General features: G+C 39.2%; 1 protein-coding gene across 4 annotated transcripts in view; it reads right to left on the reverse strand.

The window, feature by feature from the left end:
* Positions 1 to 1,220: 1,220 nt before the first annotated feature.
* The window catches only part of LOC104589231 (S-adenosyl-L-methionine-dependent methyltransferases superfamily protein), a 58,116-nt gene continuing 43,834 nt past the window's right edge, over positions 1,221 to 15,502 (reverse strand). For 2 of the 4 annotated variants that reach the window (XM_010247477.3, XM_010247476.3), the window contains exon 6: positions 7,890 to 8,185. In XM_010247477.3, coding sequence (XP_010245779.1) covers positions 8,062 to 8,185 — 124 coding nt within the window. In that variant the 3' untranslated portion in view covers positions 7,890 to 8,061. Of the gene's footprint in view, positions 1,406 to 7,889; positions 8,186 to 15,502 lie in introns of those variants that run through there. The other 2 variants (XM_088901919.1, XM_010247479.3) reach the window with 2 other exon arrangements.

The raw sequence follows: 15,502 nt of genomic DNA on the forward strand, positions 1-15,502 counted from the left end.
CGACAGGTTGTGCTCTCTCTGCTGTCTCTCCGTTTGGTTCGTGGGAATAGGGGTTTGGAATCGGAATCTGAATAGGGATATTCCGATTCTAACTATTTGATTGGATGTATTCAAAATCCTATTCTTGATGGAATGGCATTCCCTCAATTGAGAAAATGCTCATTTCTTGCCCTTCTTTTAGAAATAAAATCCTATTTTTTCTGATTTTAATTTTCATTCTCATTCCTATTTGAACCAAACAGATTATGGGAATGGACCATCCAATTCTAATTCCGAAAGATTTTGATTCCTATTCTGATTCCAATTCTGACTGCAAACCAAATAGGCCCTTATATCATTTGTAGTAAAACAATAATGAAATAAACCATAAATTGATGTAATTCAACAATAATTATTTTGAATTTCAGATTAATGTAAGTTAGAATATATTGCTCTATGAGAAAATAATACATTTCAACTTCGTATTGTTTTTTAGTTATTTATGATGTTTATTTTTTTTAATGTTTACAAGTATTTTTAGTAATTATTATTTTTTATTATTTATGGATCACATTGGCCTAAGTGCACCCAACCATATTTATCTATGTTAATTTTTGTTAACTAATTTTATAATTTAATTTAGTTATTTTTATTTAGTTAAGTTAATATATTAATTAGTTAAGTAATTTAAGTTAAATGAGATTAATTAAATTGCTTTTAATTCATTCTCCTTTCAATTAACTGATTTAATTAAGTTAAATTAATTTATTTAAGCTAGATTATGAATTTAATTAAACAACATTGTACACGCCAAAGTGGTTGATAGGTCAAGAATTTGCGCTAACAAAATCCAAAATTTGTGGTTTTATCAAAAACAAATCTAAAATTCTTGAAAACCAACTTAATTTGGCATCAGTGGTCACTACACATGAGGACCACATACCTCTTGCGAACGCTTTGAATATACCTAGAAGAATTGTTTGCGCTTTAATGTCCTTTGACACCAGATCCAACAAACCAAATGCCCCCTACACCACCTTTAACTTAAGCACCTTCTATGCTATAAAGCATGAGCAATTATGGGTTAACCCAACTCGGGTCCATCACCTTCGCTTTTAATTTTCTAGCTTTGAAAATTAAAAGTTCAAATGAAACTTCAACACCAGACAAATTAACTGTTTACAATGACAAATTAACTAATTATATATACATATCCTTCAACTTTGATGCAAAGATCTCTACGATGCGAAATTAATTGATGGTGGGTCATGAAATCCTGCTTTGTTTTGCATACAGATTGCGAAAGAAACTTGTATTGCGAGGCTGTTATTCCTGAAATTTTGAGTACTGATGCTTTCTTAATCTCTTTATTGCTGGCCAAATTAACTTGGTCCCCATGTAGTTGTGCAATCTCGACTATTGGGCACTGCATTGAATGTTTCTCATTTGTGTCAAGCCAAAGATATCTTGGAAATGCTTGTAAAATGGAAACCATAAAATTTTATATATTCGTCTTCTCTTTCTGCTGATTAAATTGCCCAACTTCATCCAAAGGCCATCAACATGGGAAAGATGTAGAACCAAGTGAAATGCTAAGCCACTTTCTAAATAGAAAAGCATTAGTGGAAAGTAAGCAACAAATTAGTAAGCATTAATTTGGATATTAGATGCAATATTAGAAGGTGTTGTTGGCCTTTTGGAGGTTATCTAATTGATATTTGTGTCCAAGAGATGAAGAAACAGAGATGTTCATGATCGGATTGGTTTGGTTTTGATTAATTGCCTAAAGTCCAAACTATCCTTTATTGGCATAATCCACTACATTGGCAGATTCATTTATCCAACCCCACAATATCCTCCTGTTCAAGTCATTGAAAAATGTTTTTAAAGTGTAAACATTTCTATAGCCGTATCTCAGGGCAAAATCATTGTCAACAAAACCAGGACTGTGTAATACTTCTGTTTGATATCATCCGAACTCACCTTAAGAATATGCTTAACACTCAGATTAATGACTGGAGTATAGAGACCATATATTATTTTTGCTGTTAACAGAGACTGGGAAGAAATCTGGGCATTCCCACATTCCACAATTGTTGAACGAAGGGAGGTGTTGAGATTTGGTCCGGTGGATAAAAGCCTTTCTCCTGTAGAGAATCGTCATTCCTTGGCATGTTCTCTTGCAATAAGAGAAAAAAGTTGAAGGAACGTGAAAATGCTTACCTAGTTTGACAATGAATGAACAACCATGAATGTGAAAAGAAGCTTGAACTGAGAGGAAAAACTTGGACAGAAACTTTATTTCTGCTAAATATTGAATGCAAAAGAATCCTCTCATTCCAAAATAATGAAAGCAAATAAAACCTAATTAGGAAACAATGAAATTAGTGTAGCATGAAAACGTAATGGAGAGAAATTAGCGAGCCAACAACAATTAGTTATCTTTTATACTTTAGAATGGGAAGAGGAAATGAGAGAGAGAGAGAGAGAGAGAGTTAAGGAAAGAGAACATGGGTTAGTTTCCAAATAAAATAGCAAGACCTCTCTTGCTAAAAGGAGGGAGAGATCCATCATATGGACGCCAACAATGCAGCGGAATAGGGTGGGCGAATTTCAAAAAAATTTCTCTTCTCCCTTCCAACTAGGAATCATATTCCCTGATTTTAGAATACAATATTTAAACATCTAATCGAACCAAAACCGAACCAGATCTGAACCAAAGAGAAAGGGAAGGGTTATACTTGATATGGAGAGTCGGTATCTCCCAACGTCGGTGTTCACGCCCAAAGAATACTCCCAAGATCTGCTCCCACTGAAGATGACGCAGTGATACTGGAGCAGAACTAGTAGTGTTCGTCCTATGAACCAAATTCTTCACAAGAATTCGATGGAAGTGAAGAGCACCGCACACAATCAGCCTTTCAGCAAAGACTGATATCAAGAACACCTTGATCTTTCCCTCTCAGATAGATCGAACTAGGCAGTGAATGGTGGCGGCGGCTGGAGGATAACTCTGAGATCATATCTCAAATCGCAGGAGAATTTTTCTGCTCAAAACCCTTGGTTCAAATTCTGGAAATTCAAGATTAGGGTTTCTCCTCTTTCTTAGTGATCAAGAAACCTCTTAATCCTATTAGGAGTTATCCCAATCCAAATATGTATTTGGATAGGGAATTATCTTAATCTTATCTGCAAATTAGGTCAGCCCACTCCTGATCTTATTAGGAGGTTACCATATTCAAATCTTTATTTGAATTTGGTCTCCAAAAGTGGATAGGGTCAAGACCCAATCGTTTGGCTTGCCCTAATCCCAAATCCGCCCCTTTAAGTGGGTGATTAAATCAGCCAGTTCGAAATGGGCTTTAGGCCCAATAGGTATTAAGTGTTCAACAGGCTTCCAAACTACTGCCCAATTGGGCTTCTTTGTATGGCGTGGGACTCATACATTGATCTACACATCAGCCACATGGGCTCGGCCCAGCCTTTGTTAAAAGGCCTAGCCGAATTCACTGGAAAGCCCAGTGAACCCCTTGAGCCCATCACATGGACTCTATGGGCCCAACACTTACACTAAGTGATCCTTGGGCCAAACCATCTTATAAAAACCTCGGGACTGTGGGCAGATGCAAGATTAGCCCATCAGGTGTAACCCTAAATGGCCTTACACTCAACCTCTCAGCCCATAATGATCAAACACTGCCCGACAAGAGAAGACCTCTCCCTCGGCTGCAAGGAACAGTGTTGCACTCTCTGCTCACATGGATCCCGAGAATTAAAACCATTTGCAAACATTTTGAAACCGTATATATCTATATATCTTATATATAAATTTTCCAAAACAAAATTCCAACGATTGAAATCAACTGTCGGCAGTTTGGTTTCCATCAGAGAGAGTGCATCCCCGATCATTACCTTTGTCCGACAAAAGGGGTTGATCCTGTCACTATGATCACCCACTTAGATGAATTCTTAGACTGTCCCAACATACCTAGGTTTTGACCCCCGCTAAGGATCTCATTGATTGGCATATCAAAGACAGCCCAATCCGACACCTAGTGCAGTATCATAATCGAGTCTAGGGGTCAGGTGTAACTTTTCAGTTTTGCCCATCAATCACCAAGGTCCAGGGCAATACTGGAAATCTGGTCTGGTTCAAAGATTCAAGTAATCCTACATTGCATGTGCTTTGGGTCTCACCCTAGCAGCTGAGACAGGCCGCCCCAACACTTGGCAGCATAGTAGTGTCAGCCTTGGCAGGATAAACCTCCCCAGACTTATCCAACAGCTGTGAACATTCTAAACTAACACGAGTCTCATTAAGTGTCCAGTTTAAGGGTCTTACACAGAAACGTACCACACAGCATGAATCAAACATGCACTTTATTCAGTTACACTAAATGTCAAAAGTACATCAAAACTGATTGAAGCTAAGGGCATACAAAACTGTCTAATCCAGGCCTCCAGCTCATTACGGCTATGACCAAGAAAGTTATTTTGTGGAAGCCACGACAAGTGAGAAGGATCCCACGACTTATGCGGAAGCTATGTTGGACATAGATTCCCTGAAGTGGGTAGATGAAAGTCGAGATGGACTCGATAGAGACCAACAATGTATGAACTCTTGTGGACCCACCCTCTAGGTGAAAGCAATTGGTTACAAGTGGATTTACAAGAGGAAGAATGGACTAGATGGTAACATTGATACCTATAAAACTCGTCTTGTGGCGAAATGGTACATTCAAAAAGAGGGAATCGACTATGAGAAAACCTTTTCGCTGGTGGATATGCTAAAGTCTATTAGGATCTTGCTACCTATAGCAACATACCATAACTACATGATTTGGCAAATGGATGTCAAAACCGCGTTCTTGAATGAAAATCTTACTAAAGATATCTAAATGTAGCAACCGCAATGATTCATTGCTGCAGGTCAGGAACACATGGTATGCAAACTTAACCGATTCATATATGGACTGAAACAGACTTCTAGGAGTTGAAACATTCGGTTTGACTCTATCGTTAAATAGTTTGACTTTGAGCAAAATCTGGATAAGCCCTGTATTTATAAGAAAACCAGTGGGAATAAGGTTACATTCCTGGTTCTATATGTATATGACATTTTACTCATTGGGAATGATGTAGGAATGTTAACTATGGTGAAAGTGTGGCTTTCATAGCAATTCTCCATGAAAGATCTTAGAGAAGTTACATATATCTTGGGACTTCGACTCTATAGAGATAGATCGAAAATGATAATAATATTATCCCAATCTACTTACATTGACAAAATTGTCAAGAGATACAGTATGGAGAACTCTAAGATAGGAAATGTTCCATTCAGGTACGGAGTCACTCTCTCCAAGGGTATGTCTCCCAAGACTCCCGAAGAGATTGAGGGCATGAAGGAGATTCCCTATGCCTCAACCGTAGGGAGCATCATGTATGTCATGCTGTGCACTCATCCTTGCATTGCTTAGGTAGTGAGTGCGGTAAGTAGATATCATTCTAACTTAGGACAGGAATACTAGACAGCTATGAAAAACATACTAAAATACCTTCGAAGAACATAAGAGTTTTGTTTGGTATTCGATGGTAGTTCACTACAGATCCAAGGGTATACTAATGTCGATTTTCAGTCAGATCCAGATGATAGAGAATTTACATCTTGGTACATCTTTACGATGGGGGCCTATGTAATTAGCTGGAAAAGCAGAAAACAAGGTCCCACCGTAGATTCCACAACCGAAGTCGAATACACTTCCGCAAGTGAAACTGCTAAAGAAATCGTCTAAATGAAGAAGTTCATTCAGGAATTAGGAGTTATTCCGTCCAGCACATCACTCATTCCAATGTTGTGTGACAACAATTGAGATATAGTTCAGGCTAAAGAGCCACGAGCTCACTCGAAGTCGAAGCACATCGAGAGGAAGTACCATGTATTGTAGGAGATAATTGGTAGAGGGGATGTTCTGATTCAGAAAGTAGCGTCAACGGAGAATGTAGCAGACCCATTAACTAAGCCACTCACACAGAAAGTGTTTGAAAAACACGTGAAAAGTATGGGATCTAGCTTGTACCCAATTGGACCTAAGTGCAAGTGGGAGTTATTAGACAGTGTATGCCCTTAGCTCAAATCAGAATGATGTACATTATGACATTTAATGTAAATGAATAAAGTACATATTTGATTCATGTTATTATGGTTTGTTTCTGTGCAATACCCTTAAACAGGACATTTATGAGACTCGTAGTAGTTTAGAATCTTCACAACCGTTGGATAGATTTGGGGAGATTTATCCTGCCAAGCCTGACACTGATGTACCGCCAAGTTAGTTGGGGTCGCTTGTCACACCTGCTAGGGTGAGACCTAAGGTACATGTAGTGTGGGTTTTCTTGAAACCCTGAACCGAACCAAAATTCTAGTATTGCCCTAGACCATGAAGATAGATGGGCAAAATTGGAATGTTACACCTGACCCCTAGACTCAATTATGGTATTGTAGTAGGTTTTGTATTGGACTGTCTTTGATATGCCAATCAGCGAGATCCTTAGAGGGGCTCAAAACCTAGGTATGTTGGGACAGTCCAATAATTCATCTAAGTGGGTGATCATAGTGACAGGATCATCCCCTTTGTCAAACAAAGTGAATGATCGGGGAATGCACTCTCTAATGGAAACCTAAACTGTCGGCAATTGATTTCAACTGTTGAAATTTGTTTTGCAAAATATATTTATATAAGATATAATTATATATATTATGGTTTCAAAATGTTTGCAAAAATGTTTTAATTCCCAAGATCCATGTGAGTAAAGAGTGCAGCACTGTTTCTTGCAGCCGAAGGGGAGAGGCCATCTCTTGTCGGGTAGTGTTTGATCATTATGGACTGAGAGGTTAAGTATAAGACCATTGAGGGTAATACCTGATGGACTAGTCTTGCATCTCCCCACAGTCCTTGGGTTTTCATAAGGTGATTGGACCCAAAGACCATTTAATGTAAATGTTAGGCCCATTAAGAGCCCATGGTGGACTCAGGAATTCATTGTCTCATACAATGAATTCAGCCAGACCTTATAACAAAGAATGGGTAGATCAATGTTTGGGTCTCACGCCACTAGAAAAGGGTAAGGGAGAAAGAAGAGAGGTTTAATGACAAATGAGAGAAGGGGGAATGGGAGAGAGAGTTGTTCTTGTGAACTTAATCGCTATATAATATAGTAATAGATGTATCATACACAAGGTGTGAGTCCCATATGCATAGAATATTGATGTATTAATTCCTCATTGGTGATAAATTCTATTGTGTATGTTTTGGCAACAGATGTCCTGTGTGTGTGTATCAGGGGAATCTTATACAAAATATGGGTCACTTGAAAGTAAATCAAGGCCCAATCCTAAAGGTTCAAACCTCAAATTTAGGTTTAATGTAGGCCCAAATTGAACTAGCTTAAACCAACCGAATTTTGAGATAGGTCTGGGCTTGGGCTCGAGTTAGGTATGATCAACAGGTTTAAGAATGCATTGATATAATTTTATTTAAACATCTTGGGCTTTATGGCCCAACATTACAGTAAAATCAATAAATTCAAAATATTCACAAATTCTATTTATAAATGTAATTTTCCTGCACCCGGTCGGGCTTTGCACTTGTGATAAGGGATAGCTTAGGTTTGGGCCCATCTTGAGTGAGCCTGTGACCAAGCTTAAACAATCCCAGAATTTTTTAGCTAGGGTGGGCTGAAAATGGTTGCTCCTATGTACATGTATATATAATTTGAAAAAGATATTCTTATACAAATATATAATGCATGTATGTATGCATTTTGTTCGGTAAGACTTGAATTGGAGTGAGCTCAAGTTGGGTTGGGTCAGGCTTTGGCTACCCAAGCCCTTAGCATCCAAAAAATTAATATAGGTCCCAGCAGTGAAGTACTTCCACTAAGACAACAATTTCGATAGTAAAACTGAAACAGAACTTGTAATAGCCAAAATAGACGATAGTAAAACTTGCATTGCGATTCTTTATACATGAATCTAGTTATAGACCTTGGACTAAAAAGGTAAACAAATAAATGAATGGAGCTTTACTTCTTGAACAAAAGAACGATAACTGGAGCAGCCTGCCGGTTTACCATTTCAATCTTACAACAGATCCAATTCTCGGTTGATAATCCAGAAGCAAAAGTTTGGACTGTCTCAAACTCTTCCCTAATGGCAGACAAAAAAAATTAAAACTTCAACGATCAGCACAACGTAATTATATTTAGTGGAAAGGAAAATTGTGTTATTTTTCCTTACAACAGATCCAATTCTCGGTTGATAATCCAGCACAACGTAGTTAAAACTTCCCGAACTGAGCCTTAATGGTTTATGAAAGGAAAAATTTGCAAATAGAACCCAATGGATAATACAATTAACTACAAGATTTGTGTTATTTGATTACTTCAGCAAGCCACAACCGTAGATACACCTAACTATGAAGTCAAAAGTGACCCAATTGATGACTAGATACGAAGTCAAGAGTTGGTTCAACCTTGTTCCACCTGACTGCAAAGGTTGTAGAGATTAAAGGACCCTCTGACAGGATCTGTCTTCGGCTAGCAATGAAAAGAACAGTTGAACTAATGATTATAACAGACCCTTCTAACCACATCCATATTCAACTTAGGCTGCATTTGGCCACATGTAATACAGAGGAAAACAAATGGTTTCCTTCAAAATGATATTCAGTGGCAAAGCGAATTATTTTATCAACTTTCCTGATGTTTGATTTAACTTGGAAAACAATAGGACCACCGCACCATGGTCCTAGTTTCTACACCTACTCACTTGTTGGAAAAGTTCTGTTATCCATGGCCATTTTAGATGAAACCAGACACTGTAAAATAGCAACTTCCAGGAATTCATTCTCTTTCATTTTACCTACAGCCAAAAGCCGAAAGGAGACTAGATGAACTGCACACATGTGGAGGGGTGGCAGGCTGGCAGCATGATTTCTAGAGGTACTTCCCATTCTGATTCAGATAACCCTCAGAAGCTGAATGTGGCTAATGAGTTAGAAGTGGCAGATCAGAAGTCACTATGAACAACCCCCCCCCCCCCCAAGCTCACTGTAACAGACAAGGAGAACATTGCGAACCACTGACAATGGCATCAACTAAGCACAATAATACAAGAGATAATAAAATAACTGTAATACAAATGAGCAACTAATAATTTCATATAAACAATTGATTAGTAGTCGCTAGTAAGTATCATTTTTAAATTTCTTTGCAAGAAAAAGGAGCTTAAGACATTGGTTCCAACCACCACACTTTTCTACCCCTGGATTCCAAAAACTCAAAGAGTTGGGGTTGTCATGAAGTGGTAACCCTAAGTACTTGATCGGCCAATTTCCTTTTTCACATCCCAAGTAACGTTCCATGTCCCCCAATACTTCTTCATGCACATTGGTTCTGTTGAAATAGTTTATTTTATTTCTTGTTTATTATTATCTATCTCGTTAGGGTCCGTTTGGTAGGTTTAAAGTCTTTTTTATTTGCTGTTATTGTACTTTATTTACAGCAGGGGCACATGGGTCTTTTTCCCTTTTATTTTAGTCACCCTTGTTGTGAGGATTATTTAATTGTTATTTTACAGTTGCTGTTAGTGTGCTGTCAGCTTAAGATGCTGTCAGCCAGTTAGTTTCTTTCTTTTTTATTAGCTTGTTACTAGGGAGTGCCACCAGGGGCATACTTGTAATTTCTCATTCCTTTATATTAAGTTAATCTAAATAAACAAACTGGCTGCCGCCAGATATAGTTTTGAGACTCTCACTCGTATCTTCCTCTTCTCCTCTCTTCTCTCTTCTCTGCTCTCTCTCTCTCTCGTCTCTCTCTCTCGCCATGAATGATTACATGGTATCAAAGCATCATTCTGGGCTATAAAAAGAAAAAACTGTTTCTCTCATCTGAACCTAGCATTCTGGGCTATTCTCAGTTCCTTTTTTTTTCTTTGATTTCTTGGACATGGAAGACAGAGAAACCTAACCGAACTGGTCAAGCCACTTGCGGCTACTTCCTTTGGGTTCTTCCTTGATCATAACACCAAGGAAACCCTAGCAGAAGAAGGGTGATGCAATAAAGACTCCCTTCTCTTTGTTCGGTGCTGTGAAAATTAATTTTTGGGTTTGCACCTTCATACAGGTGCTAGACAGGGTATGTGTTCTTGTGTTTTTTCTGTGGCCAATGGTGTGAAGGCTTTATTTTTTTGTTTTACACCTTCGTTTAGATGCTGGACTGTTAGTAAGCATGTACTGTAGTCGAACTGCTAGTATACTATTCTAATGGCTGGTTGCTGGACTGATTACTAAGTTGTTTTAATGGCCGAACCATTATTGGGTTGATTTCAACAGCTTTTTTTTTTCCTCTTATTCCAGAAGTAAATTTCTTGGGGGTTTAGTATTCTGATTGTGGCTGTTGTGTAGTTGTGTGGGATTTGGTCTGGTACACTTGTGATTTTGGTTCTTGTAGTGTAGACTCTCTCCCTCAATGGCAAACTATGATTTAGCTTCTTCGGGGGTTACACCAACCCGTACCACAACTGGTATGGGAGGTGAAAACATGATGTTTCCCATGCCCATTACCCCTTTAAATGGTCTAAACTACCTGGAGTGGGCTAAAAGTGTAAAACTTTATGTAACAGCAAGGGGAAAAATTGGTTACATAAATGGAAGAGTAAAAGAACCCAAGAGTGAGACAGCTGAACATGATAGGTGGTACCAAGAAAACAGTATGGTGATGTCTTGGCTCCTTGTAGCCATGGAACTTGATGTGAAGAAGAACTTTATCTGGGCAGACACCGCTAGTGAGATTTGGGAACAGGCCAAAACCACCTTTTCTGAGCAAAGGCATTATGCCAAGATTTACCAGTTGCAAGCTGAATCCTCGACCTGTAAATAGGGGAATCGTAGTTTGTCTGCCTATTATTCAGCCCTTACTTCAGTGTGGAAAGAATTGGATCACTATCAGGCTATAGAATGGAAACATGATGATGATGCTAAGGCCTATAAGAAACTGGTTTCTCAACAGCGGGTTTTTGCGTCTTGTTGGGTCTAAACCCTACTTATGAACCCTTGAGAGTTCAGATCTTAGGAAGTAAAGAGTTGCCTTCGGTTCAAGAGGTGTATGCCCTCGTTCAATCTGAGGAAAATGGCGGAGTGTAATGGTTACAACTGAGGGGGAGCAACAGGTAGCATTGGCTACAATAGGTAGTAACAATATGGGAAAGAAAAGTGACTCCAAGAAGGCTAATGATAAAGACAAGTTGTTTTGTACCCAATGTCGGTGCTTGAGACATACACGTGAGACATGTTGGGAGATTCACGGAAAGCCCAAGTGGGCAATGAAGAACCAAGAACAGGGTAGAGTACAACATTAGAAGTTGAATACAACACATAATGCAGCACATGTGGCAACCCAAGATACTCAGTCTGCTGGTATTACTCAGGACCACTTTACTGGTTTTGACCCTAAGGAAGATATCATGAATTTCTTCAAAGATCATTTGGAGTCATATGGTAGGGCTTTGCGACAGATGGGGAGCAACAGGTAGCATTGGCTACAATAGGTAGTAACAATATGGGAAAGAAAAGTGACTCCAAGAAGGCTAATGATAAAGACAAGTTGTTTTGTACCCAATGTCGGCGCTCGAGACATACACATGAGACATGTTGGGAGATTCACGGAAAGCCCAAGTGGGCAATGAAGAACCAAGAACGGGGTAGAGTACAACGTTAGAAGTTGAATACAACACATAATGCAACACATGTGGCAACCCAAGATACTCAGTCTGTTGGTATTACTCAAGACCACTTTACTGGTTTTGACCCCAAGGAAGATATCATGAATTCCTTCAAAGATCATTTGGAGTCATATGGTAGGGCTTTGCGACAGATGGATAGTTCAGTCACTGGTACTCCTGCTTCATTTGCGTCTACATCAGGTAATGCGACTTCTGCATTCCATGTCACCACTACCACTGACTCCCCTTGGATCATTGACTCAAGGGCCTCTAACCACATGACCGGTAAGCCAAACTTGTTTCAGACTTATAGCCTTTTGTCAGGAAAGGATAAAGTGAGGCTTGCAGATGGATCATGTTAGACAGTGTATGCCCTTAACTCCAATCAGAATGATGTACATTATGACAATTAATGTAAATGAATAAAGTACATATTTGATTCATGTTATTATGGTGTATTTCAGTGTAATACCCTTAAACTAGACACATATGAGACTCGTGTTAGTTTAGAATCTTCACAGTTGTTGGATAGATCTGGGGAGATTTATCCTGCCAAGGCTGACACTGATGTGCCGCCAAGTTGGTTGGGGTAGCTTGTCTCAGCTGCCAGGGTAAGACCTGAGATACATACAGTGTGGGTTTTCTTGAAACCTTGAACCGGACCAAAATTTCAGTATTGCCCTGGACCTTGGAGATAAATGGGCAAAACTGGAATGTTACACCTGACCCCTAGACTCGATTATGATATTGCACTAGGTGTCGGATTGGGCTGCCTTTGATATGCCAATCAGTGAGATCTTTAGAGTGGGTCAAAACCTGGATATGTTGTGACAGTCCGAGAATTCATTTGCATCTACATCAGGTAATGCGGCTTCTGCATTCCATGTCACCACTACCACTGACTCCCCTTGGATCATTGACTCAGGGGCCTCTAACCACATGACCGGAAAGCCAAACTTGTTTCAGATTTATAGCCTTTTGTTAGGAAGGGATAAAGTGAGGCTTGCAGATGGATCATAATAGCATGAATCAAATATGTACTTTATTCATGTTAGATAGTGTATGCCCTTAACTCCAATCAGAATGATGTACATTATGACATTTAATGTAAATGAATAAAGTACATATTTGATTCATGCTATTATGGTGTGTTTCTGTGCAATACCCTTAAACTGGACACATATGAGACTCATGTTAGTTTAGAATCTTCACAGTCGTTGGATAGATATGGGGAGATTTATCCTGCCAATGCTGACACTGATGTGCCGCCAAATTGGTTGGGGTAGCTTGTCTCAGCTGCCAGGGTGAGACCTGAGTTAGATGCAGTGTGGGTTTTCTTGAAACCATGAACCGGACCAGAATTCCAGTATTGCCCTGGACCTTGGAGATAGATGGGCAAAACTGGAATGTTACACCTGACCCCTAGACTCGATTATGATACTGCACTAGGTGTCGGATTGGGTTATCTTTGATATGCCAATCAGTGAGATCCTTAGAGGGGGTCAAAACCTGGGTATGTTGGGACAGTCCAAGAATTCATCTGAGTGGGTGATTAGATTAGGAGGGTTGATCTTTATCTATAGATAAGATAAGGGATTATCCTTATCTATTAAAGAGAGTCCAGATCCAAATACAAGATTTGGATTAGGAAACTCCTAATGGAATTAAGAGATGCTCTCTTTAAGGCTATAAATAGAGGAGCAGGGCAAACCTCCAGTTCATCCTTCAGTCTTACTGATTCAAAAGAGAAGACAGCATACAGTTGGACTGACGCCATCTTCTGCTCTTGCCTTCTCCTGCTATTGCTGCCATTACCAGTTCGATCTCCACCTGTAGGAGCGATCAAGAAGAGCTATTGGTATTATCTTTTAGAGAAAAGATAATCAAAAGTCGTGCTCACCTGCCCTCCATCAAGTTCTTGCTGAAGAATTTGGTTCTTGCTGAAGAACCACCCTACTGATTCTGCTCCACCCTACGCTGTGTCATCTTTAGTGGGAGCAGTTTTTAGTATTCTCCTTGGGCGTGAACACCTTCGTTGGGGGTTACTACTACTCCGTATCAGGTATATACCTCTCATACCTTTTGGTTTCAGATCTGTTCTGCTTTAGGTTCAAGATTGATCCTTGAAAATGCTGTTTTCTAAAATAACGAATGTGGGGAGAGAAATTTTTGAAATTCCGTCCAACCTACCTGCAGGGTTCGGCCATCCATATGATGGATCTCTCATCCCTTTCAATGGTATCAAAGCCAGGTTCAAATCTTGAACCGAAATTGGCCAGATCTTAAACTGCGCAAATGGGCAGAAGGCATTCTACCCGATTTGCACAGATTGTTGATTTTTTGGGAAATCGGTTCCCAGATTAAGGGCTATTGATCTGAAATTAAATCTTTTTAAATCAGATTTATATTTAGAATTATTCTTTATATTTATCTTGATTTATGGGTTGTTCATACGGTGGAGATCGAAGTTTTGATTGGCGCAAGAAAATTGCGCACCTACTGTTCTGTTCATTCTTGTCTGTAATTAACTTTTTTTAATTTTTAGACATAATGTATAGGAATTCTTTTTTATGTAATATTAATTGAAAATTAGGGTTTCCTATTTATTTCATTCAAATTCGAAGCAGATCACGCAAAAGGAAGGAGTTTTGCAGATTAGGGTTTGGCTATCTGCGATTTGCAGTTTGAGAAATTGCAAACTACGAACTAACCTCTGTTTTGCAGAGTAGCAGATCTACGAACAGCCCTTGTAATGATTCTTAAATGTCTTTTATCAGTAATTTAATTTCAAATCTTAATCTTGAATTAAAAATCAAACCCTAGACCCATTTGAAGCAGGTTGGACCAAACTGGTTGGACCGAATCTGTGGTTCGATGGGGACTGTTCTCAGCCCTAATTTTTCACTCCTGGGTCCAAGAGTTGATGGTTAATTGCAAGATGCAATTCAGCCCACCTGTAAAACCCAATTTTAATGTGTTAAAACTGCTTTAGCCCATTAACTGCATAAAAGCTATATGGGTCAAACTGCTCTTTGCAATTCAGCCCATATACCTAGATAAAATTAATCAGTAATATTATGGATAATTAAGGGCTTTAATTATAGATTTTACAAATATTAATTGATTGGATGAATTCTGTTTTTCATGCATGTGATGTATGGATGTGTGATGTGCCACGTTCATGGGCCATAAGTACTTGGCCCATGCTGATACGATAGTGGCTCTTGCACACACCATGGATGAATGCACATCATTGCCATGGTGTCCTTAAAACCATTGGATGATCTCCCTTTGTGGTGCGCCACACCAGCTTCCTCCCCAAGAGGAACCGTGCGAAACCCTAGCCGTTTAGGGCCCATCGAAATCTGGCTTTATGAAAGTCAGTGGGAGCCACATTGGTTTGACCTAAATTAAACTAAGGCATAATAATTTCGTTCCCTCCTAAAATATGAATGCATGTGATAGGGAGATTCATATGATGAACTCTCTAAAGGCCTTCCATCATTAGCGTGAAGATGGGTCCTTCAGTAATGAGGAAACGCACCATAAAATTGGGCTATCCATTTGCTATTGAATCTGTTGGAATGTTTCATAAGATGATAGGGGCGTCATAGACCGATGTGGGAGGGGCCTATCCTAAAATGGAAGACTCATGGTACCTTAGCGTTCACGAATATGATGGGTGAACACTCACTGGACAGAACGGTTTAACCTAAAATGGCAATGAACCTTGTCTGACAGAGG

Source organism: Nelumbo nucifera, chromosome 3, assembly GCF_055504915.1.
Source record: "Nelumbo nucifera cultivar China Antique chromosome 3, China Antique-T2T, whole genome shotgun sequence".
In the NCBI taxonomy this organism is placed as follows: domain Eukaryota; kingdom Viridiplantae; phylum Streptophyta; class Magnoliopsida; order Proteales; family Nelumbonaceae; genus Nelumbo; species Nelumbo nucifera.